At 41.3% G+C, this 24,741-nt stretch overlaps 1 protein-coding gene across 10 annotated transcripts in view; it reads left to right on the top strand.

Annotated features, from left to right (window-relative positions):
* LOC120538390 (band 4.1-like protein 1) overlaps positions 1-24,741 on the top strand; it is a 329,511-nt gene that overhangs the window by 182,474 nt on the left and 122,296 nt on the right. For all 10 annotated transcript variants that reach the window (XM_039767891.1, XM_039767892.1, XM_039767890.1 and 7 more), the window contains exons 4-9: positions 3,786-3,890; positions 8,993-9,035; positions 11,675-11,750; positions 11,841-12,059; positions 14,426-14,513; positions 14,961-15,113. In XM_039767891.1, coding sequence (XP_039623825.1) covers positions 3,786-3,890; positions 8,993-9,035; positions 11,675-11,750; positions 11,841-12,059; positions 14,426-14,513; positions 14,961-15,113 — 684 coding nt within the window. The remainder of the gene's footprint in view (positions 1-3,785; positions 3,891-8,992; positions 9,036-11,674; positions 11,751-11,840; positions 12,060-14,425; positions 14,514-14,960; positions 15,114-24,741) is intronic.

Raw genomic sequence — 24,741 nt, 5'->3', positions numbered from 1 at the left:
CCTGTTCCTAGCAGTGGGTTATTTCTTGACCCAAACGGTTGACGAAGGTAATGCACCGTTTTCCATTCCTATTCTTACACCGCCGTATGCTACAGCGGGCGTCGGCTATCTAGTTGGCAATAACTGCTTTCTGATTAAGCAACCGGGTTAGAACAAAAACCTGCAGCCATCGCGGCCCCCACGAACTGTGATTGAGGACCACTGAACTACAGTGACGGTATCTAATACCACAAAGACCATCTCACATAACTTATCAGACCCATGGAGATTCTTAAGTCCAAACTCAAGAGAATATTACTTCTTCTCACCAGTACATCCTAGTTACTCAACAATTGATTATTTCTTTATCGATAATAATTTATTGTCCACTATCAAATCCTGTAAGTACAATGCTGTTGTTATCTCTGATGACGCCCTCTGATCTTGGAGCTTGAATCACTATGTCCTACTATCACCTACTATGATCACAGACAGGCTCTACAATCAGAAATGAACCTCTTGACAGCAAAAGAAACTGAACAACTCAACTCCTCTTCAGATCACGACATCAGTATCATAAGCACCGAGAGAAAACTAATACGATCTAAGTTCAACAAAAAATGGATGGCCAGATAAAGTAAAGAGATCAATGAACAGGAGGAGCAAAGCGGACCTCTACTGAGCAGAGTTTCCAGGCTGCCCTGTTTGAGCAGGATTAGTTTTAAACCGGAAGGTGGGGTAAAGTAATTTATACCCGAGGACCTCCCATCTGAATTGCTCAAATGATGGAATTTTGCTGACAAGATTATTAATTTAGTTATTCATTTTTCACAGAGTTTTTACTTTTATATGAAGTACAGAGAAAATATAGACATCACGAAAAATTTCATCCTTACGATTTTGATGAATCTTGATGTTTTAGACCTCCCTGAGTCCAAAAATACAGTTTTTTGGAATTATGTGTGTGTGTGTGTGTGTGTGTCTTTCCCATCTCCCACAAGCACAACAACCCAGTCCAAATAGCACAAGCACACAAAACACAAATCCTTTTCTTCTTCTTCTTCTTCTTTCCCTTCACCTTCTCTTTCTCTTTTCTCCTCCACTCCTTCCGGCAAGCGTCATCTCCCTCCTCCCGACTCTGACTCCCTGAGTGGTGGCTGCTGGCTCCTTTTATAGCCCACCCAGAAGTGCTCCAGGTGTTTGATGGCCTATTTCCAGCAGCACTTCTGGGTGTGGTGGAAGAGCTGCTCTCCAGGGCTCAGCAGCAGCACCCCCTGGCGGCACCCATGGATCCCAACAGGGCAGCACCAAACTCCAACTCCCATGAAGCCCTGCGGGAGTCCTAGACACCGCTGCAACCCAGTGAGGGCTGCCATCTAGTGTTCTGGGGAAGGTACTGTCCTGACCAGGCTTGCTCCCCTGGTCCTCCCAGAGAAGAGGCGTCCATGACAATCCTTTCTTGTGTTGTAATAAAATCTATTTGATCTCGTAGTGTTTTTGTAGAATAAACATTTGAAATGCATTACTTCTTTTTTACTCACCCTGTATTATCCCTTTGTTGACATATAAGCATGGTTTTTAAAAAGTATTTTTATATATATATATATTATTTTTGCTTTTCATTTATGTCAGTCATTATCCAACCCTCTTTATCCTAACACAGTGTCATGAGGGTCCACTGGAGCCAATCCCAGCCAACACAAGGTGCATGGCAGGAACAAACCCCGGGCAGGGTGCCAGTCCACTGCAGGGCACCCACACACCAAGCACACACTAGGGACAATTTAGGATCACCAATGCACCTAACCTGCATGTCTTTGGACTGTGGCAGGAAACCCACGCAGACACGGGGAGAACATGCCAACTCCACGCAGGGAGGACCCGGTAGGTGAACCCGGGTCTCCTAACTGCGAGGCAGCAGCGTTACTACTGCGCCACCGTGCCGCCCATTTCATTTATGTTCATTCTGATTTCCCATTATTACCCATTTAGGGGGTCTGCCACTGAAGCTGTTGCAGCTTTTCATCATTTAGTGTTGTTCACCTGGGTGTCTGCGTTACTTCTTTTTAATCATCAATATTAGGATACAATGAAGTCAGCAGACGACACAGAATAAGGGAAAAACAATAGGAAAACAACAAAAAAGAGTTAAGCATTTAAAGCTAGAGCAGAAAATAGTAATATTTCTAAGTGTCTTACAATGTAAGAATCATACTGTTGTGCTTTTCTGAATGCAAAACAAGAGAAGAAGAAACAAAAAGACCAGCCAACTAAATAAGATCAATTATTATTACTTATTGTGAATCTGGTTGGAACAAAAACAAAACAAAACAAAAAAAAACTTGCAGCTACAGGGGGTCCCTAGGACCGACTTAGCGAACCACTGAACCAATGCCTCACGCCTGGACAAACTGGTGAGGAAGGCAAACTCTATTGTAGGCACGGAGCTGGACAGTTTGACATCCGTGGCAGAGCGATATGATTTTTTAGATATATATTTTCATTTCTGTTGTTATTTTCTTATTTTATATCATGTATTCTTCTAATTTGTACAGTGTATTGGGACCATGCTGCAATGTGATTTTGCACTTTAAATAAATTTGATTGATTGGTGGATTGATCTCCTGGTCTCTCTTCTTTCCAAGTGTACACGTTTTCTAATCTTCAGTAGACAGATTGGGAGAGCATGGCGGGTCATGAGGTCGCTGGAAAGGGGTGTGTGGCGCTCCCGATATATCTCTGCAAAAGGACGAAGGTCTAAGTCTTTAGAGTCCTGGTGCTTCCTGCCTTGCTATATGGTTGCGAGACATGGACGCTATCCAGTGACCTGAGACGAAGACCGGACTCCTTCAGTGCTGTGTCTCTTCAGAGAATCCTTGGGTACTGCTGGTTTGACTTTGTGTTGCTCATGGAGTCCCGAATGAGGCACATGACCTGCATTGTGAGGGAGCGTCAGTTACGACACTACAGCCATGTGGCGCGTTTCCCCAAAGGTGATCCAGCTCATAAGATCCTTATTGTTGGGGATGCGAGTGGCAGGACCATGCCAAGGGGTCGCCCACGGAACACCTGGTTGTGGCAGATAGAGGGGTCATTTCCGGAAGGGTGGGACTGGACCGCATATCTGCCTGGGGGGTTCCCGAGTTGTTTCATCGTGTAGAGGGTGCAGCAACACGCGGTTCCAGTGCATGATCCCCAACTTGACTTGACGTTTTCTATAAATCCGTATAAATATAGCAACACTACCGTCATGGGTACTTTAAGGTTGGAGGCAAGGTGAGCCCTTCAAAAAATGCCCAAGCTGAGAGTAAGTGACACAAAATGGGTCATGTTCCTTTTTATTGACACTAGAGGTGCACTGTGAATAACAACACAGAACCATTAGACAAAAAGAAAGCAAAAATGTTGATTGTCCTGTGCACGCTGTGAATGTAACCTTATGGAGAGCCACACTGTGAATGACAGAAAAGCTGTGGGCTTTTAGCATTTGTGTCTGCCATTTCATGCAAAGCTCAGAATGAATTTGCATCTGATGAAGGTTTCTAGAAGGCATTTTCCTTTAATCCAGCTGAGGTGCCCAGCAGGCTGGAAAGAAAAACAGACGGAGAAATGAAATTTCTTTTATGTCAGTGCAAATGATAAATGAAGCACATCTGATATAGATGCGTGAGCAAGTTTATGTGTTTAACAATTTGCTGTCTTCACCACATATTAGAATTCCCAGCAAGACTAAGACTAACAATTTCCTCCAGTTGTTCAAGTGGGCTAGTGTATCATTTTAAACTGCACTTGTTTTTCTCTGACAGAAACACTCAAAGGGTCAGACGCTGTTCGACATGGTGTGTGAGCACCTCAATCTGCTGGAGAAGGACTACTTTGGATTGACGTTCTGCGATGCTGACAGCCAAAAGGTCAGTTCCTTTTCTGTTGGGAGGGCTCGGCCAGCTTTAATGGCTGGGGGTAGTCAGGCTAGCTACACTGGCGTGTGTCTTGTTTAAAAAGCTGCTTTGATCCACTGGTGCTTGTGCCCTTCACCCCTGCTAGCCCACTATCCACAAACAGCGAACGTGCAAAACAGTCCATTTGGAACCCTAGGCTGGGAGGACGGATGTCACCCCTCATCGTCGTCCATAGCAGGTAGTCCATGTTATTAGATTATCGATGACCTGCGTTGATCGTCCTCTGTGTCCGGAGCGCACGTCCCTTCAGTGCCACAAACAACACCCCTGCGTGTGTGCCCACTGGTGAACACTTTTACTTTCCTACACGGCACCAGCATCCTCTTAGTATCATCTGACTCTGACAATCAGAGGGATGGGGAGTTCTCCCTGGTTCCGGAGCGTGAATCCCTTAACTTTCATAAATGGCGCCCCTCAGATGATGACACCTTAAGTGGCTGCCTATGTTTGCTAATGAAGAACAGCAACAACATTTATTTCTATAGCACATTTTCATACAAACAGTAGCTCAAAGTGCTTTACATAATGAAGAATAGAAAAATAAAAGACACAGTAAGAAAATAAAATAAGTCAACATTAATTAACATAGAATAAGAGTAAGGTCCGATGGCCAGGGGGGACAGAATAAACAAAACAAAAAAAAAAACTCCAGAGGCTGGAGAAAAAAATAAAATCTGTAGGGATTCTAGACCATGAGACCGCCCAGTCCCCTCTGGGCATTCTACCTAACATAAATGAAACAGTCCTCTTTGGATTTAGGGTTCTCATGGAAGGACCTGATGATGATGGTCACGTAGACTTCTGGCTTTCAGTCCATCATTGTTGGAGCATCATGAAGCTTTGAGTAGGTGGTGGTGGCGCAGGCCACCACCACAAAGAAACCGGAAAAAGAAACAGAAAAGAGAGTAGGGGTCAGTATGGATTTTAGAGCCACCATGAATAGTTATTATGATGAATTGAACTTACAGAGTATCAGGATTAAGATAAAGTGAAGTTATAAAAAGGCCATGTTAAAGTAATGTGTTTTCAGCAGTGTTTTAAAGTGCTCTACTGTATCAGCCTGGCGAATTCCTATTGGCAGGCTATTCCAGATTTTAAGTGCGTAGCAGCAGAAGGCCACCCGCCTCACCACTTCTTTTAAGTGTTGTTCTTGGAATTCTAAGGAGACACTCATTTGATGATCTAAGGTTACGATTTGGAATATAAGGTGTCAGACATTCCGATATATAAGATGGAGAGAGATTATTTAAGGCCTGATAAACCATAAGCAGTATTTTAAAGTCAATCCTGTATGACACAGGTAACCAGTGTAGTGACATCAAAACTGGAGAAATGTATTCGGATTTTCTTTTCCTAGTTAGGATTCTAGCAGCTGCATTCTGTACTCGTTGCAAACGATTTATGTCTTTTTTGGGTGGTCCTGAGAGGAGTGTGTTACAGTAATCTAATCGACTGAAAACAAACGCGTGAACTAATTTCTCAGCATCTTTCAGTGATATAAGAGGTCTAACTTTACTTATGTTTCTTAAGTGAAAAAATGCTGTCCTAATGATCTGATTAATATGCGATTTAAAATTCAGGTTACACTCAACAGTTACCCCTAAGCTTTTTACCTCCGTCTTAACTTTTAATCCTAAAAAGCATATGAATATGTATGTAATGAAGCATAAGTATTTGTCTTGAATGATTATTTTATGTCTTCTACATTAGCATGTCAATAGAAAAGAGCTGATTTTTGAGCAAGAAGCAATACAGTCAGATATCTGAATGTCCATAAACAAAGCAACTAGCATTATAATAGAACATTTTCCAGTTCCAAAATTTGAGATGTTTATGAGCATACGGCCCGGGGCTTGATTAAAGTGCTGATGATCAATGACATCACGTGTAGGATGGGCCAAAACGATAAACTGAAACAGAAACAGCTGTGTAGAGGGGGTAAAAACTGGACAGGAACAGCCATACTAAGAAATGAGGTGCAGGTGCCGTGGAAAAAGAAAGCATAGCGACAAGACACGAGGTGGTCATCCAGCATCATCAAGGTCTCTCCCAGGCAGACAGGTGTTCCCTGAGGTGCTCCACAGGTTCTTCAGCAAAGGGACAAGGATGTAGACTGGAAACTGGTCGGCTTTGGAAACGTGAGTGCAGCAAATGAGAAATACATCAAACTTACTCCTCTTCAACATCAGAAGACGTCCAGCACTGCTATCAGCTCAAAAATAGCAGACGCCACTGGGACTGGGATGCACTCATCTACAGTATGAACGAGTCTTATCAGAAATGATCTTCATGGAAGAGTTGTGTCCAAAAGGAGCTGCACCGGCATCTGGAATGTTAATGGTCCAAATACTGTCACTGCCAGAAAGGAGCCCTACTCTATTGGGCAAGGTCTTTAATCTGAAAATTGCTCCAGGGTCATTATGATCATACATATTTTTAGGGAGTATATGAAGGAAGAACCCATAAGAAGAGGGAGAAGGTTCAGACTCAACATTGGCAGTCATCAGGTACAGGATTTGAATTGAGGACATAGGATCCATGAGGCAACACTTCTACACATAGGAAGCCTCCAGGCCAGACTACTATCAGTAATGACTGTAAGAAGCAAGTGCTCGATTGTTACGAAGAATCAAGAAATTTACCTTCACACCAAATCCACAGCCTTTTAACAAACTCAGTACTAAGTACCATGGCAGATATTTCATGTCACCCTACAAGTACGACAATGGGATCAGAGCCCAAAGCACAGGAAATGCATTCAGAACATTGTCATAAATAATCGGAAAAATGAACACACACCACTTTTTCAAAAGCTTCTCCTCATGTGAGGACAGTACTTGTTTCTTGAATAACTGGTGTCACAAAAGCACAAAACAAGATAATGCTGCGTTCACTTGCTCTCAGACAGACGGTAAATCCAATTGTTGAATCAGAAATATCACATAAACACTCAACAAACTCGAAATTACTATGTCGGACAATTCAGACAAAACAAAGCTACCCGAATCATCTGGGCTATGTTGCAATGCTAACCTTTCACATTAGTCCATTGTTCTGGTCTGACATTTTTTTGGTTGAAAAACATTTGGAGCGAAATGATACGCATTCAATATGTTCTTCTGTTCATTTCCACAAAAAAAGTGGTTTTGCTTGTTTTTTTGCAAATAAAGTAACAAATCAACCTTGATCATCGGAGGTGACTGTGCAGAGGGTGCAGACCTATAAATACCTGGGAGTGCAGCTGGATGATAAATTGGACTGGACTGCCAATACTGATGGTCTGTGCAAGAGAGGACAGAGCCGACTATACTTCCTTAGAAGGCTGGCGTCCTTCAACATCTGCAATAAGATACTGCAGATGTTCTATCAGACGGTTGTGGCGAGCGCCCTCTTCTACACCGTGGTGTGCTGGGGAGGCAGCTTAAAGAAGAAGGACACCACACACCTGGACAAACTGGTGAGGAAGGCAGGCTCTATTGTAGACACGGAGCTGGACAGTTTGACATCCGTGGCAGAGCGACGGGCGCTGAGCAGGCACCTGTCAATCATGGAGAATCCACTGAACAGGATCATCTCCAGACAGAGGAGCAACTTCAGCAACAGACTGCTGTCACCGTCCTGCTCCACTGACAGACTGAGGAGATCGTTCCTCCACCACACTATGCGACTAGTATGTGAACATCTATCTATCTATCTATCTATCTATCTATCTATCTATCTATCTATCTATCTATCATATAGTGCCTTTCATATCATCTATCTATCTATCTATCTATCTATCTATCTATCTATCTATCTATCTATCTATCTATCTATCTATCTATCTATCATATATATAGTGCCTTTCATATCTATCTATCTATCTATCTATCTATCTATCTATCTATCTATCTATCTATCTATCTATCTATCTATCTATCTATCTATCATATAGTGCCTTTCATATCTATCTATCTATCTATCTATCTATCTATCTATCTATCTATCTATCTATCTATCTATCTATCTATCTATGTACTTGTCTGTCTGTCTAAACTCACATCTTCAAATAGTCCACAAATGTGTGAATACAGGAGTTGAGCCACCACTGGGTGAGCCCTGTTTAACTGGCAGGTTGATTTGCCAAAAAATAACAAAAAGAAAAATCAACATGACAAGCATACTGGTCATCCAGTAACGTCTTATGTGCTTGTGAGTCTTAAACTGTCTGCTAACCTCTGGTAGGGTCAGATCCTGGCACCAGAAGTGGTGGGACTTCTGCTGGAAGCGGATATGATGTCAGTGTTCTTCCAGTAATCTGTCTTCAGATTTGAATGCAAAAGAGGGATAGTGCTAAATGACAGTGCCAACCAGTGGAATTACAAGTATTGTAGAAGCCTTAAAGATGCCCCCCTACCACCGCTTGTATGCCACAGGACACAAAAACGCAATTTATTTATATACACTGTATGGTTTTGTTCATCACATGACCTCCGTCCATTCTTGTCATGAACCCAAATTGACCCACATGACTAACTGGAACAGCTCCACCTGACACTAGTCGCTCGGAACCCGGGATTTATATGTTAGCGTGGATAGAGCTTTCAAACCATACAGACTACCTGGCTGTTTAGGAAGCAACTCACCCATCTAAAGATTAAAAAGTTGTATGGATTGTGGGAGAAGCATCAACACATTATTTTCAAATGCAAGCTTGATTTATTTTTTGTTCAATTGTCATTCATAAAAAAGAACTGTCACTTTACACTTTTTAATTAATATAGGCTGCAATGGTAAGCCTTAAATGCATTGATTTATTTTGACATTAAATTGGAATTTAGGTTTCTAGTACACTTCTCATATCCGGGGAGAAAATCTCTAATCTACCAGGAAGCGCCTGTGATATGGAATGAATAAATGGCTTAAGATGAGCTGTAAAGCTGGCGCAGTACGCCGGTCAGGTTTGAGGCGAGGAGGCTGCTTGTTTTGCTATAATGGCATCTGCCCACTTCAGCTGGACTTGCTGAGTCTGCCGCTTTCTAACAAACTGGGCTTTTTTGTGTGTTTTTTCACAGAACTGGTTGGATCCATCAAAGGAGATTAAGAAACAGATCCGCAGTGAGTATCGCCTGTTCATGCTGGCTTCTCCCAGAGGGATAAACGAAACGCAATTCGCATGAGACTAGTGGGGCTGTGATTTGCCAAGAATAAAGTTAGAATTGTTGTGAAACTACACTGCTCAAAAAAATGAAGGGAACACTTATATCACACATTGGTTCTCAATGACATTCAATTACTGAGTAATACTATAGTACTAGGGTGTTGTACTGTGTTAGCCATTATGGAGGGTTAGGGTTAGGGATTGCTTGCCTGAAGAAGTTGCCTGAGTTGCCTTGAAAAGTTGCATATTGTAATCTTTTTAGTTAGCCAATAAAAGGAGTAATTTTGCTTGACTTCCCATTACATGAGTAATACTATATTGTTCGTTGAGTGCAAAATGCTGTAACAACAGTCAATGGAAACCAAAATAACCAACCCACTTGACGGCTGATTCAACATCACGTTGGAAATCAAAGTCAGAAACTGAAATCATAGGCTGAGCCAGCTCATGTGAATTTCATTACGGCAACTCCTAATATGACTTGGTAGTGTTGTATGGCCGTCACGTGCCTGTTTGCACTCCTGATGGATCTCCTCCTAGATTTGGATCAGGACATCAGTGAGCTTCTGGACATTCTGTGGCGATACTTGGTAGTATTGGAGGCACAGATACATAACACCCCAGAGGTTCTCTTTTGGATTCAGGTCTGGTGAAGGTGCGGGCCAGTCAATGGCATCAATGATTTTATCATCCAGGAACTGTCTACACACTCTGGCCACATGAGGCTGGGCATTATCCAGCACCAAGAGGAATCCAGTGCCCATTGCACCAGTGTAAGGTCTGACTATGGCTCTGAGGTGTTCATCCCGGCACCTAACATCTGTCAGGGTACCATAGTCAATCATGTGGAGGTCAGTGTGACCCTCCAAGGATATGCCTCCCCAGACCATCAGTGACCTACCGCCATACCGGTCATGCTGGAGGATGTTGCAGGTTGCATAACGTTCACCACAGCATCTCCAGACTCTTTCGCGTCTATCACATTTGCTCACTGTGAACCTGCTGTCATCTGTGAAGAGAACGGGACATCAATGGCAGAGCTGCCAGTTGTGTATTCTCTCGCAAATGCCAATTAAGCTACACAATGATGGGCTGCTGTTATCACAGGTTCTACTAGAGGATGTCGGGCCCTCATGCCACCCTCATGGAGTCTGTTACAGGTTGGTCATACACATGCAGACCAGAAGCCAGCTGGAGGTCATTTTCTGGGGCTCTGGCAGAGCTCCTCCTCTTCCTCCTCGCACAAAGGACCCAATACCAGTCCAGCTTCTGGACTGATGTCCTTCTACAACCCTGTCCAGCTCTCCTCTTGAAACGGCCTGTCTCCTGGTATCTCCTCCGTGCTCTTGAGACTTTGTTGGGAGACACAGCAAACCTTGCGATAGCACGTATGGATGTGCCATTCTGGAGGAGCTGGACTACCTGGACAACCTGAATCAGCTACAGTTATCGCCTCAAGCTACCAGTAGTGACAAGGACACTAGCAAAATGCAAAATTTGAAAAGAATCAGTCAGAAAGGATAAGGAGAGAACAGTTGTCTGTGGCCACCATTCCCTTTTTGGGGGGTGTCTTCTCGTTGCCCCTCCAGGTCACCTGTTGTCACTTCCATTTGCACCAAAGCAGGTGACGTCGATTCACAATCGCTTCTGCTTCCTAACTGGACAGATTGATATCCATGAAGTTTCGCTGACTTGGCATTGGACTCTCATGATTAAGTGTTCCTTTCATTTTTTTGAGCAGTATATTTAAAAAAATATGGAAAGCAGGAAATTGGAAATTGGGGTTGGGAAGAATGTTTTAGCTGTCATTGGTGTGGAAAAATAGGAATTTGAAATTTGAGCTGGATAAATGTTTTAGCCAAACAGCTTAGTCACTCACGTGGGAAAATAGGAATGTGTAAAATTGGCCTGGGTAAATGGCTTAGCTGTCACTTGTGTGGGAAAATGGGAATTCGGAAATTTGGGCTGAGTAAATGACTCCTCTGTCACTGGTGTGGAAAAAGCAAGACTGATTAAAATTCCTTATTATAGTATGTGTAGGAGGATTTCTCAATTAATACGCATTTGATTTACGATCTTTTCAACTTGCTCTCCAAATAAGTGAAGTACCGGGTGATTCTAGTGGGCTGGGCCCCCGAGTTATGAACTATTACTGTGTTAATAATAAGGCAATCCAAACGAAACAAAGATCACAGTATTCCTGGATAAATGTATGAATGACTGAGGCATGGTGCTCTTCAGTCGAGACTGTCGCCGGGTGGCAGAATCTCGGCGTCTGTCTGAACAAGAAATTGCTGCCATTCCCCCTACAAAGCTTGTCAATATGGAGCACCATGTCGATCTGTGTTAACAAGAGGAACGCAACCAACACCGAATGTGGATGGATCGTTTACCTATCTATTTCCACACTATCACTTCATTATTTTGTGAGTAACACATCATACCTCGGGACACCGCCCATTCGTATCTAGCATGTGAGCTGGAGGGCTCGCTTTTGTCTGGAGGTTTCTGATTTAATCATCAGCAAAGATTTGGTCATTGCCATTATTCTCCCCCATGATTGTTTCAAAAATTCCAGTTTTCTGTGTTTCTGTAGCTATGCCTTGGCATTTTGCCTTTGCGGTGAAGTTTTATCCCCCAGATCCTGCCCAGCTCATCGAAGACATCACCAGGTAGGTGACGCTTCTCCGTCACCTGTCGCGGGGTATCGTGTTTGCTTCCTTTTTTCCTGTTTCATTTCCTTGTCTGATCTGTTTCTTCAGATATTACCTGTGCCTACAGCTCCGGGATGACATCCTCTCAGGACGGCTGCCTTGCTCTTTTGTCACGCATGCTTTGCTTGGTTCCTATGCTGTGCAAGCAGAGCTGGGAGACTACGATGCTGACGAACATGGCACAGATTACGTGAGCGATTTCCGCTTTGCACCTAACCAAACTCATGAACTGGAAGAGAGGGTCATGGAGCTCCATCGCACATATAGGTGAGACGGATACCGTCCGGACATCACTGATGCTTTTAGTTTCAGTTTGTGTGAACACACACTGTGTTTTGGTCTGTATGGCCATGTGCACATGGTCCACAAAAATTCACCGCTACGCACTCTGGTCGGACGATGTTTTCTGTGTAGACTCGTCACTTTTAACATCCAGACACAGGGCAGGAGCGATCAAGAAAGCTAACAGGGTATTCAGTTGCATGGCACAAGGTGTAGAGTACAAGTCAAAGGAGGTCGTTCTTACGTTATCTAACACACTGCTAAGGCCTCCCATCTGAAGTAATGTGGGCAGTTTTGGTCGCCGTATTAGAAAAAAGATGTAGCAGCGTTGGAGTAAATCCATAGAAGAGTGACCAGGCTGGTTCAAGGACTAAGAGGGATGAGCTACAAGATGAATTTGAGGAGTTGAACCTTTTCAGTGTACCACATTGACCGCTCAATACCACTTAACTTGTAGTAGGAGATCTATAGATGGATGCCACCTATGACTTATTTATCTGCTAAACCCTCTTTGGTCCTATAATGCCAAATTCAGGCATAGGAAACTAGAAAATGTCGACTCCATGGTGGAACCTTTAATGAAAGAATAATGCAGGAAACATGAGATAAGCCAAGGTAAAAATGACCTTGGTAGGGTTAGGATATCACAAGATTGGTACCATGCCTTAACCACACTTGTAACCTTGACGGTGGGGAGCGTAGATAGAAACCTGCCTTAGGAAAATTAAAATGAGTTGTTCGGTGGGGTTAATTTTGTGTCCACTATTAGTTCTGAGGGAATGAGGAATTATCAGAATCCTGGAGGACATCCAAAAGGTGGCCACTGAGAGACTTACTTGTTGTTTGGGACACACTTTTCCATAAATTCTTTTGTTGTAGAATTCTTATTTTTTCTTACTATTAAACTGTGGGACATATGGTCCTAAAATAAAATGCAAATAAAAACCAATTTAAAGATAAGGAGCTGTTTTGTCCTGGAAGATTATCATTTGGATTAGCAGGGAGCAAGCTTTTATTACAATATGCTTTTCTGACTACCTATGAAGTGGCCGCCAGTTTCCTGCTACATCCTTTTTTTTAATTTCCAGAGCATATCAGTCTGCATTCTGGATTTTTGCTTGTCTATGTAATTCATTTCTGTGATTTGCTTAATGCTCAGCAGATGCCGCTGCTCTTCATTATCTTTCTGCCATTGTGGTCATCTGCTATTTGATCACTGTGCCATAAACACGTGACCACAGGGCACATAAAGGCTGATGTTCAATGATCAATAAATGCAATACGTACGCTCCATTATGAATTCTGAAAATATTTGTACCATGTCCTGGAGGAATATCAATAGATGGGCTTGTGAGGACTGTGCGTTTTTTTAAAAACGATCTTTTCTGACCATTTGTATAGTAACCATCAGATTTCCACTTCCTACATTTTTTTGAATTTCCAAAACATATCAGGCTGTATGCAGTGTTACCTTTAACTTGTCTTTGTGTTTCAGCATCTTGTCTTCTAATTCGTCTTCGTTCTTCATCATTTAATCACTTTCTGTGATATGTTTGACGCTCAGCAGATGTTGTTGTGTTCCAGTTTCCTTCTGCCATTATGCTGGTTATCATGTGATTTTTAGATCTCATTGCTGTAAACACTTGACCACAGGTCACAAGTTGACAATACCTAAAATATTTGAATCTCCAGAACATATCAATTAAGACCAAGATAAAGATCTAGCCTCATTAGTTTGAGAGTAATCGAGTGATAGACAGATCTTGGTGTTTTATATATAGAGTAACTATGCTATCCATCTAAAATGGGTTCAGATTGAACTAGTCACCATAACATTTACAGTGCACCATCTATTGGAATTACTGTATTTTAAAATGCATGTAGTAATAAAATCATTGCATTTTTCATTCCAACAGACGGCACATCACAAACATTTGTAGTAATAATATGCGCTGCATTTTTTTTCCCAACAGATAAGATAGATAGATAGATAGATAGATAGATAGATAGATAGATAGATAGATAGATAGATAGATAGATAGATAGATAGATAGATAGATGGTGCATTAGAAACGTTACAATTGATTTTACAAATTGAATGTAACAGAGACATAGCAACCGGATGGGCACACAGACTCACAAACACAACCATATACTTTAAGACATTTGCAATCCCACCAAATAATCTAACAAAATATTAGATGCTAAATAGAATCATAGTAGCTGGGGTTGAAAACAATCAGAATAGGTGGGATGCACTTTAGGGGCATTTAGCATTTAAAACAAATAATTTTCACTTCTATGTGACTAATGCCTGTTACTGTTCTGAGTGCGACGTTGTGTTCTTTAAGGGGAATGACACCTGCAGAGGCCGAAATCAACTTCCTGGAAAATGCCAAGAAACTTTCCATGTATGGAGTGGACCTGCACCATGCCAAGGTAAGGAAATGGAACAAGTGAACTGCGTAAGCTTTTGTTTAGTAAAAACCTTTTTGTGTGCAGTAGCATGTCATGTGCACACCATATGCACATCATAATTAACTTGACAATAAACACAAAGAGTGAGGAGAGAGATCCTGTTAGGAATGACCTTCATTTACAGTGTGGTGCCACCAGCGTGAGCAACACAAATATTACTGGCTTTGTGCAGAACAGGTGATGTAAAATGAAAGTGTTTAGAACCGCAGGTCCTGTGCTCATTGTGGTGTTTGTGAAGTCTTCTGCTTCCACTGGATAATCAGGAATAGTTCATCGATTTAGAGCTGCATGGTCTGAATGTGGAACAGAGAGGCTCACTGTTTTGGTGTCATTTTAGTCTTACTAAAGGGTCACACATTTAACAATGAGGTTTAAAGTATTTATGTGATTCTTTTGTCATGTCTACAGGACTCAGAAGGAATTGACATCATGCTAGGTGTGTGTGCCAACGGCCTGCTAATCTATCGAGACCGACTGAGGATTAACCGGTTTGCATGGCCGAAAATCCTCAAGATCTCCTACAAAAGGAGCAACTTCTACATTAAAATTCGTCCAGGAGAGGTGAGCTGGCTTGTCAAGATTTAGAGTTCAGGTTAGTCCTGAGCTGTTTGTGTGTTAGTGTGCTGAGATAGATAGATAGATAGATAGATAGATAGATAGATAGATAGATAGATAGATAGATAGATAGATAGATAGATAGATAGATAGATAGATAGATAGATAGATAGATAGATAGATAGATAGATAGATAGATAGATAGATAGATAGATAGATAGACCTTTATTTGTCCCCAGTGGGAAATTTGGTATTTTTCAAAAGCTTATTAATTAAATAAATATACAGTACAGTGCCGGGCAGAGTGCAGGCACACACAAACGGCTCACACAGCAGCACCTTCCCCTGCTGCTTTATGGAAGGGGAAGAAATTATGCAAGCATATATAAGACTGAAAAATATTATCTGCAGAATATTATTATAAAGAGTCGACATTATCAATCTATGACTAAATGGTGTTTGAACTAATTAATAACATGGGAAAGACATAGCTGTTTTCACTGAAATAAACTTGGGGTGGGTTTAAAAATGTCAGTGGGAGTCAAGAGGTGGGAGGCTGCAGTGGCTTTAAGCCCCGATTTTTCAGTCCCAGATATGCACAAACAATGGCAGCAAGCACCTGATCTTCTTGCCCATCATGTACAATATCCCTATATATATATATATATATATATATATATATATATATATATATATATATATATATTTACTGCTGAAAAGAATTAAAGGAACACTTTTAATCAGAGTATAGCATAAAGTCAATGAAACTTCTGGGATATTAATCTGGTCAGTTAAGTAGCAGAGGGGGTTGTTAATCAGTTTCAGCTGCTGTGGTGTTAATGAAATTAACAACAGATGCACTAGAGGGGCAACAATGAGATGACCCCAAAACAGGAATGGTTGAACAGGTGGAGGCCACTGACATTTTTCCCTCCTCATCTTTTCTGACTGTTTCTTCACTAGTTTTGCATTTGGCTACAGTCAGTGTCACTACTGGCAGCATGAGGCGATACCTGGACCCTACAGAGGTTGCACAGGTAGTCCAACTTCTCCAGGATGGCATATCAATACGTGTCATTGCCAGAAGGTTTGCTGTGTCTCCCTGCACAGTCTCAAGGGCTTGGAGGAGATTCTAGGAGACAAGCAGTTACTCTAGGAGAGCTGAAGAGGGCCATAGAAGGTCCATAACCCATCAGCAGGACCAGTATCTGCTCCTTTGGGCAAGGAGGAACAGGATGAGCACTGCCAGAGCCCTACAAAATGACCTCCAGCAGGTCACTGGTGTGAATGTCTCTGACCAAACAACCAGAAAGACTTCATGAGGGTGACCCAAGGGCCCCATGTCCTCTAATGGGCCCTGAGCTCACTGCCCAGCAGCATGCAGCTCGATTGGCATTCGCCATAGAATACCAGAATTGGCAGATGCACCACTGGTGCCCTGTGCTTTTTACAGATGAGAGCAGGTTCACCCTGAGCACGTGACAGAAGTGAAAGGGTCTGGAGAAGCCATGGAGAACATTTTGCTGCCTGTAACATCATTCAGCATGAGCAGTTTGGTGGTGGGTTAATGATTGTCTGGGGAGGCATATCTATGGAGGGTCACACAGACCGCTACAGGCTTGACAAAGGCACCTTGGCTGCCATTAGGTATCAGGATGAAATCCTTGGACCCATTGTCAGACCCTATGCTGGTACAGTGGCTCCTGGTGCACGACAATTCCTGGCCTCATGTGGTGAGAGTATGCAGGCAGTTCCTGGAGGATGAAGGAATTGATACCATTGACTGACCACTACACTTTCCTGACCTAAATCCAATAGAACACCTCTGGGACATTATGTTTTGGTCCATCCAATGCCACCAGGTTGCACCTCAGACTGTCCAGGAGCTCAGTGATGCCCTGGTCCAGATCTGGGAGGAGATCCCCCACAACACCATCTGTCATCTCATTAGAAGCATGCACCGATGTTGTCAGGCATGTATACAAGAACACAGGGGCCATACAAAGTGCTGCGGACAATTTTGAGTTGCTGCAATTAAATTTTGGCAAAATGGACTAGCCTGCCACATAATTTTTTCACTCTGATTTTTGGGGCATCTTTGAATTCAGGGCTCTGTAGGTTGATCATTTCCATTTCCATCAAACGATGTGGCATCCTTTCGTTCCTAACACATTACCCAGTCTATATCAGTATAGATATCCAGGAGGATTTCTTTTCCCATTGAGATCTGATGTGTTTTCAAAGTGTTCCTTTAATTTTTTTGAGCAGTTTATATATATATATATATATATATATATATATACTAGCAAAATACCGAGCTTCATGGAGAAGTAGTGTGTTAAAGAAGTAATGAAAAAGAAAAGGAAACATTTTGAAAATAACGTAACATGATTGTCAATGTAATTGTTTTGTCACTGTTGTGAGTGTTGAGTGTTGCTGTCATATATATATACACACACACACACACACATATAAACATATATATATACATATCCATACATATATACACACACACATATACACATGCACACACACACACACTATATATATATATATATATATATATATATATATATATATACACTCTTTGGGGTGCGAGCAACTGTTGCTGGGGGTGCCAGAATCCATCAAGGAAGAAAAATGAAAAACATTATTTGTACAAAATCTTAATTTATTTATCCATTCCTAAATAATTAAATGGGCAGGCTATTTTGTATCAGTGCAATACGCTGTTTGTTAAAACGGATGACTCCCGCTCTTATGTGCAAGTCTGCGTGGATATTATGAACTATCGGATCTGTTCAAGTTCTATTTAAATTTTAAATAGAAGGAATTTTTATTTAGTCAACAGAAATATCTTTGGTAGGAATGTAAGTTAAATGTAGGCATTATTGCATAAATTTTTCTTCACCATTCAAATGTAAAGAGTAAATTCGCCTTACATTCCAACCAAAGATATTTGTGTCGACTAAGTTGAACTTGAAAAGATATATTTTTTCGAATGTGATCGCGCAATTCAGATCGAGTTGACACGCACTACAGTACATCGAGCCCGCGTGCTATTGTGGTTTTGCCTGCGTGCCTCAATAAGTCACCCTCCCCTCGCTCTTACTTTTTTACCGTTCATCTAATGAATACACTGAGTATGGCTTTACCAAAACAATCATTGATGGCGAATAAAGTATCCATTATTCATAAAGCTTCAATTGGTGATCTGTCTTTCTGCATTAACCGCATATTTTTTCATATGTTTCAAACCAAGGGGATGTGAAGGTAAAATGAATCGGGAAGCGCTGATATATATGTATGTGTGTGTATATATGTATGTATATATATATTGAAATAGTTTTATGTGAAATAATGCAAAGAGTACGCAACACGTGTTTCGCCCTAATTTTGGGGTCATCAGGCGTACTCACTCAGTGCACCCCCTTTCGGGAATCGAACCTCGGTCGTCGGAACTAGAGGCAAAGCCTCATCCATTGCGCCACGACGTGTGGTTTGTCTAAAAGAAAAGGGAACATTTTAAAAATAACGTAACATGACTGTCAATATACAGTATTTGTTTTGTGAGTGTTACTGAGTGTTGCTGTCATCAAGGATTTGATTAGCATTATTTCTTTCAATCAGGTTCGTATTTGTAGGATGTGTTGTGTTCAAGTTACATTCCGTGTTTGTCAATCGTTGTAAAGATGACAGGTTTCATTCATCGATTCGTTTCTTACTGCATCAATAAACAGCTCGTCTTCCTCTTTATCTGAGATGTGACAAACTGCATACATGGGTTTTTTTTACGCTGTCTTCCTTTAGCGGGACATTCACTTTTTCCACCGTGTGCTTTGTTTCCGCAGTAGCTGGATTTATGAATATGCTTGTATGTATCAGACGCTTCATATTTTTTTGCTGCCTTCTCAATTGTGTAATTCGGTTTTTGTTCAGCACTCTTTGGAACTGTTGCCTTTTATCTGTGCACTGCGTCAGTTCACGTGAGCCGCTCGGTGTACATGCATCGAAGGTTCCCAGCTGTGCTAGTGCCATCTCGTGCTATGTCCATGGCTGTATTTAATGTTAGCTAAGACCCGGTACTTAAAACTTTCTCTCGCAGTTTCGCTGAGTTTGTGTCAAACACCACCCTGACCATCTCATCTTCCTCTGCATAAGCACAGTCCTTCACCCGTGAATATTTAGCGGCAGTGTTTCTATTGGATTGCTGCTGATGGACAGCCTTATATGGGCAGGCACTAAATTATGTGGGAGGCGTAACTCCGCTTCCCACGGCCATCGAGCAGAAGTCTATTATAGTATATGGACGAAAAAATAAATTCCAGTTATGACCATTACGCGTAGAATTTCAAAATGAAACCTGCCCAACTTTTGTAAGTAAGCTGTAAGGAATGAGCCTGCCAAGATTCAGCCTTCTACCTACACGGCAAGTTGGAGAATTAGTGATGAGTGAGTGAGTCAGTGATGGCTTTGCCTTTTATTAGTATATATATATATATATATATATATATATATATATTGTAAAAGGGTTGACAAGATGACAGCTTTAAGGGATAGGACAGTAAGTGATGAAAGGGGACCGGAAGTGATGTTTCTTCATTAGTCAGCTGTAACTGGAAGTGATATTCTTCTAGGCGCCGGAACCGGAAGTGACATCATCTGTTTTAAATCAGACAGGTTTTCCCGCGGCTGGTCTGTAGAGGTAACAAGAGAAGGTTTTGTGCACCCTGCCACCCCCTGGCCTGGCGTGGAATTACCTTTGCTTGGTCCATACAACGTCTCCCTAGTCGCACGTGTGTGACAATACATATATATACAGTGGTGTGAAAAACTATTTGCCCCCTTCCTGATTTCTTATTCTTTTGCATGTTTGTCACACAAAATGTTTCTGATCATCAAACACATTTAACCATTAGTCAAATATAACACAAGTAAACACAAAATGCAGTTTTTAAATGATGGTTTTATTATTTAGGGAGAAAAAATCCAAACCTACATGGCCCTGTGTGAAAAAGTAATTGCCCCCTGAACCTAATAACTGGTTGGGCCACCCTTAGCAGCAATAACTGCAATCAAGCATTTGCGATAACTTGCAATGAGTCTTTTACAGCGCTCTGGAGGAATTTTGGCCCACTCATCTTTGCAGAATTGTTGTAATTCAGCTTTATTTGAGGGTTTTCTAGCATGAACCGCCTTTTTAAGGTCATGCCATAGCATCTCAATTGGATTCAGGTCAGGACTTTGACTAGGCCACTCCAAAGTCTTCATTTTGTTTTTCTTCAGCCATTCAGAGGTGGATTTGCTGGTGTGTTTTGGGTCATTGTCCTGTTGCAGCACCCAAGATCGCTTCAGCTTGAGTTGATGAACAGATGGCGGACATTCTCCTTCAGGATTTTTTGGTAGACAGTAGAATTCATGGTTCCATCTATCACAGCAAACCTTCCAGGTCCTGAAGCAGCAAAACAACCCCAGACCATCACACTACCACCACCATATTTTACTGTTGGTATGATGTTCTTTTTGTGAAATGCTCTGTTCCTTTTACGCCAGATGTAACGGGACATTTGCCTTCCAAAAAGTTCAACTTTTGTCTCATCAGTCCACAAGGTATTTTCCCAAAAGTCTTGGCAATCATTGAGATGTTTCTTAGCAAAATTGAGATGAGCCCTAATGTTCTTTTGCTTAACAGTGGTTTGCGTCTTGGAAATCTGCCATGCAGGCCGTTTTTGCCCAGTCTCTTTCTTATGGTGGAGTCGTGAACACTGACCTTAATTGAGGCAAGTGAGGCCTGCAGTTCTTTAGACGTTGTCCTGGGGTCTTTGTGACCTCTCGGATGAGTCGTCTCTGCGCTCTTGGGGTAATTTTGGTCGGCCGGCCACTCCTGGGAAGGTTCACCACTGTTCCATGTATTTGTCATTTGTAGATAATGGCTCTCACTGTGGTTCGCTGGAGTCCCAAAGCTTTACAAATGGCTTTATAACCTTTACCAGACTGATAGATCTCAATTACTTTTGTTCTCATTTGTTCCTGAATTTCTTTGGATCTTGGCATGATGTCTAGCTTTTGAGGTGCTTTTGGTCTACTTCTCGGTGTCAGGCAGCTCCTATTTAAGTGATTTCTTGATTGAAACAGGTGTGGCAGTAATCAGGCCTGGGGTGGCTACGGAAATTGAACTCAGGTGTGATACACCACAGTTAGGTGATTTTTGAACAAGGGGGCAATTACTTTTTCACACAGGGCCATGTAGCTTTGGATTTTTTTCTCCCTAAATAATAAAAACCATCATTTAAAACTGCATTTTGTGTTTACTTGTGTTATATTTGACTAATGGTTCAATGTGTTTGATGATCAGAAACATTTTGTGTGACAAACATGCAAAAGAATAAGAAATCAGGAAGGGGGCAAATAGTTTTTCACACCACTGTAGATAGATAGATAGATAGATAGATAGATAGATAGATAGATAGATAGATAGATAGATAGATAGATAGATAGATAGATAGATAGATAGATAGATAGATAGATAGATAGATAGATAGATAGATAGATAGATAGATAAATAAATGGTGCATTAGAAACATTACAATTGATTTTACAAATTGAATGTAACAGAGACATAGCAACCAGATGGACAGACTCACAAACACAGCCATATACTTTAAGACATTTGCAATCCCACCAAATAATAATATAAATAATATAATAAATATATATATATATTCACTGCCAAACTTTCCTTGTACCTTTGTCTTCTGCTGTACATTTTCAAGAATTCTTCTAAATATGAAACAGAGTGTGTGCTGCTTTATGGGAACATTTTAGCCAATTCTTATATTCATCAACATGCATTGACTTGCTTTTTATTAATCTGACATTTTAGTTAATTTTTAATAATTGTATCAATTGGGCTGTACTTGTTACAAGGTGGAGTGTTAGACTGTTTCACAATTTATATCTTGGCAATGATATTAATCTTTTTCCATTGGCCTTCCAAACATGAATCATTCCAACCACAAATGATCTGAACCCATCATTTCACCTCAAGCAAAAAATGCTTTTCATTACCGGGTGGCTAAAATACTGACAAGTGTGACAAGTGCAGGCACATTAATCTCTAAAGAATCACATTTGCAAATGGCATTTTGTTCATGTTGGCCGCTTGACAGTTTCTTTGCTCACTTCTTTTTAGTGATTTTAGTCATTTTTATAATCCGCTGGATTTTCCCTCAGCCCCGTCCTATTGCCTGCAGCTCTCCTGCAGCAGTTCTCAGCAAGTGTTAGGCTGCTTCGGCCCTAAAAGTTTCAAGAAATGTTTTCTTCTGAACGGGCCTGTCGCTTTCCTTTGTTCCTTCCTCTGCAGTGGGATTTGCTTCTAAAGATTCTTTAATCAAAGCCTGAACATGAGAAGTTCTTCTTACGAACGAATTGCATTTCTTGATAAAGAGGATGGCAGAATCATAAAACAAGAAACTGTCTTATTGGGGATCTTCACTTTTTGCCCAAGCACAGTACCTTCATTTGGACAACACTGGCGGCCTCAATCCCAACTAAGTTGCAAATCCAGTTAAACCAGTACTTCTGCCACCGACGGCTCTTGACTTCTTTATATAATAATGGAGCCCTACCAAATGCTGATCTTTCCCCTTTCCCAATATTAACAGAACACCACATTAATAAAAGTCAAATGTGCCAATTATATTGAAAACAAAATTAAACACGACAAATGCTCACAATACACACAATGACAAGACAAGCATAGCACAACATAACGACATGAGCTACAATTTTCAGTTCCAAAGTATTGTTTGTGACTCAAGGACAGCTCAGTCCATAAGCTGGTGAAGCACAGTTAATAGAGAGCTAGAAGATGGAGTCGCTTCATATCTCATACCACATCTTTCAAGTCAAGTCAAGTGGCTTTGCTGTCGTATTATCCATACATCATATTGCAGCATTCAGTGGAACAAAATAACGTTCCGCAGGAGCGCAGTGCAACACACATATTAACACAGGACACACCACACCATACACACAGTAACACATATTTTGCATGAAAACGTTGGAGTAGATGTGGGGAGCCTACTGAACATTCGTCTCTTTACCTCTTACCAGCTCATTCGCCTTCCAGGATACTCCGAACAAAGTACATCAAAATTGGAATCATTCAGATATGGCGACACATTTTCAAACTTTGTTAAAAGATCTAAACACTTAGCAGAAGCCAAACCTTCATTTTCAATGGTTCTGTTTCTATTTTCCTCAAAAGACTTCGATCATTCAACATACGTAGCGAAATGCTGTCTTTGTTCTATCAGACAGTCGTTGCCAGTGTCCTCTTTATTTGCTACCGTTTGTTGGGGAGATAGTATGACAGATAAGTGCACTAGGAGGCTGGACAAGCTTGTGAAGAAGGCCGGCTTGGTGCTCGGCAGGGCTGGGGACTCAATAGGAACTGTGGAGGAAAGACGCATGAGGAGGAAGGTACAGGCCATCTTTGACAAAGGCAGTCACCCTCGCCACCACATATTGGTGGGTCAGAGAAGTAAACTTAACAGCCGTCTACTGTCCCTGCGCTGTTGATAAGAACGCTTTAGAAGATCATCTGTTCCTACTGCCGTGACATTTGATAACGCTGTTGTCTACACAAGTGATTCATGACCTGGTCACCTCTCTACCTTCCAACACTTTAACAATTGACACATTTGGACTTTTTACTATTTAATTATTTTTTTTTTATGTTTGTTCTCTTTACTTTTGCAATAATTTTTAACAATTTTTGCTTTGCGCCCTCCTCCACCTTAACCTATCGTCTATGAGGAAAATGTGAAAGCTTCAGATTTGTCAAAAATTTCGATACCCGGTTTTCAACGGATCTTGACGTTTTAGGGTCCCCTGATACTGAAAGCATCAATATGTCAATGATGGATGTGTGTCTGTCTGTGTGTGTCTGTGGGTCATATTCTCCTGAGGACGGTCTAGAGCTAAAACAGCTGGACGGAAAAATACCAAACTCGAAACTTAATCTTGTTATGAGACGACCATGTGCTGATTAGTCCTTGAGACAAATCATGCAAGAGAAAGAGGCTGACTAGAGGAACCCTCAAATACCGTAATTCTGCAATTAATTATGAATTCTTCTCATTAGTTTTTACTGTAATGACTTATTTTATGATCAGAAAGACCAGCATAATAGTGGTAGATAATTACTGAAATGTGACCGAATAGTTCAAATAAATACATTCCTGTGGCGCAAAGCCTACTGACGCTCACGTCCAAATTTAACTGTCGTGTTTGAGCAAGTGGATCCTCGAATTTCCCTGGGAGGATGAATAAAATATCTATCTATCTATCTATCTATCTATCTATCTATCTATCTATCTATCTATCTATCTATCTATCTATCTATCTATCATATAGTGCCTTTCATATCTATCTATCTATCTATCTATCTATCTATCTATCTATCTATCTATCTATCTATCTATCTATCTATCTATCTATCTATCTATCATATAGTGCCTTTCACATCTATCTATCTATCTATCTATCTATCTATCTATCTATCATATAGTGCCTTTCACATCTATCTATCTATCTATCTATCTATCTATCTATCTATCTATCTATCTAT

This window comes from Polypterus senegalus, chromosome 10, assembly GCF_016835505.1.
Source record: "Polypterus senegalus isolate Bchr_013 chromosome 10, ASM1683550v1, whole genome shotgun sequence".
NCBI lineage: Eukaryota > Metazoa > Chordata > Cladistia > Polypteriformes > Polypteridae > Polypterus > Polypterus senegalus.
This window is presented reverse-complemented; position numbering and strand designations above follow the sequence as displayed.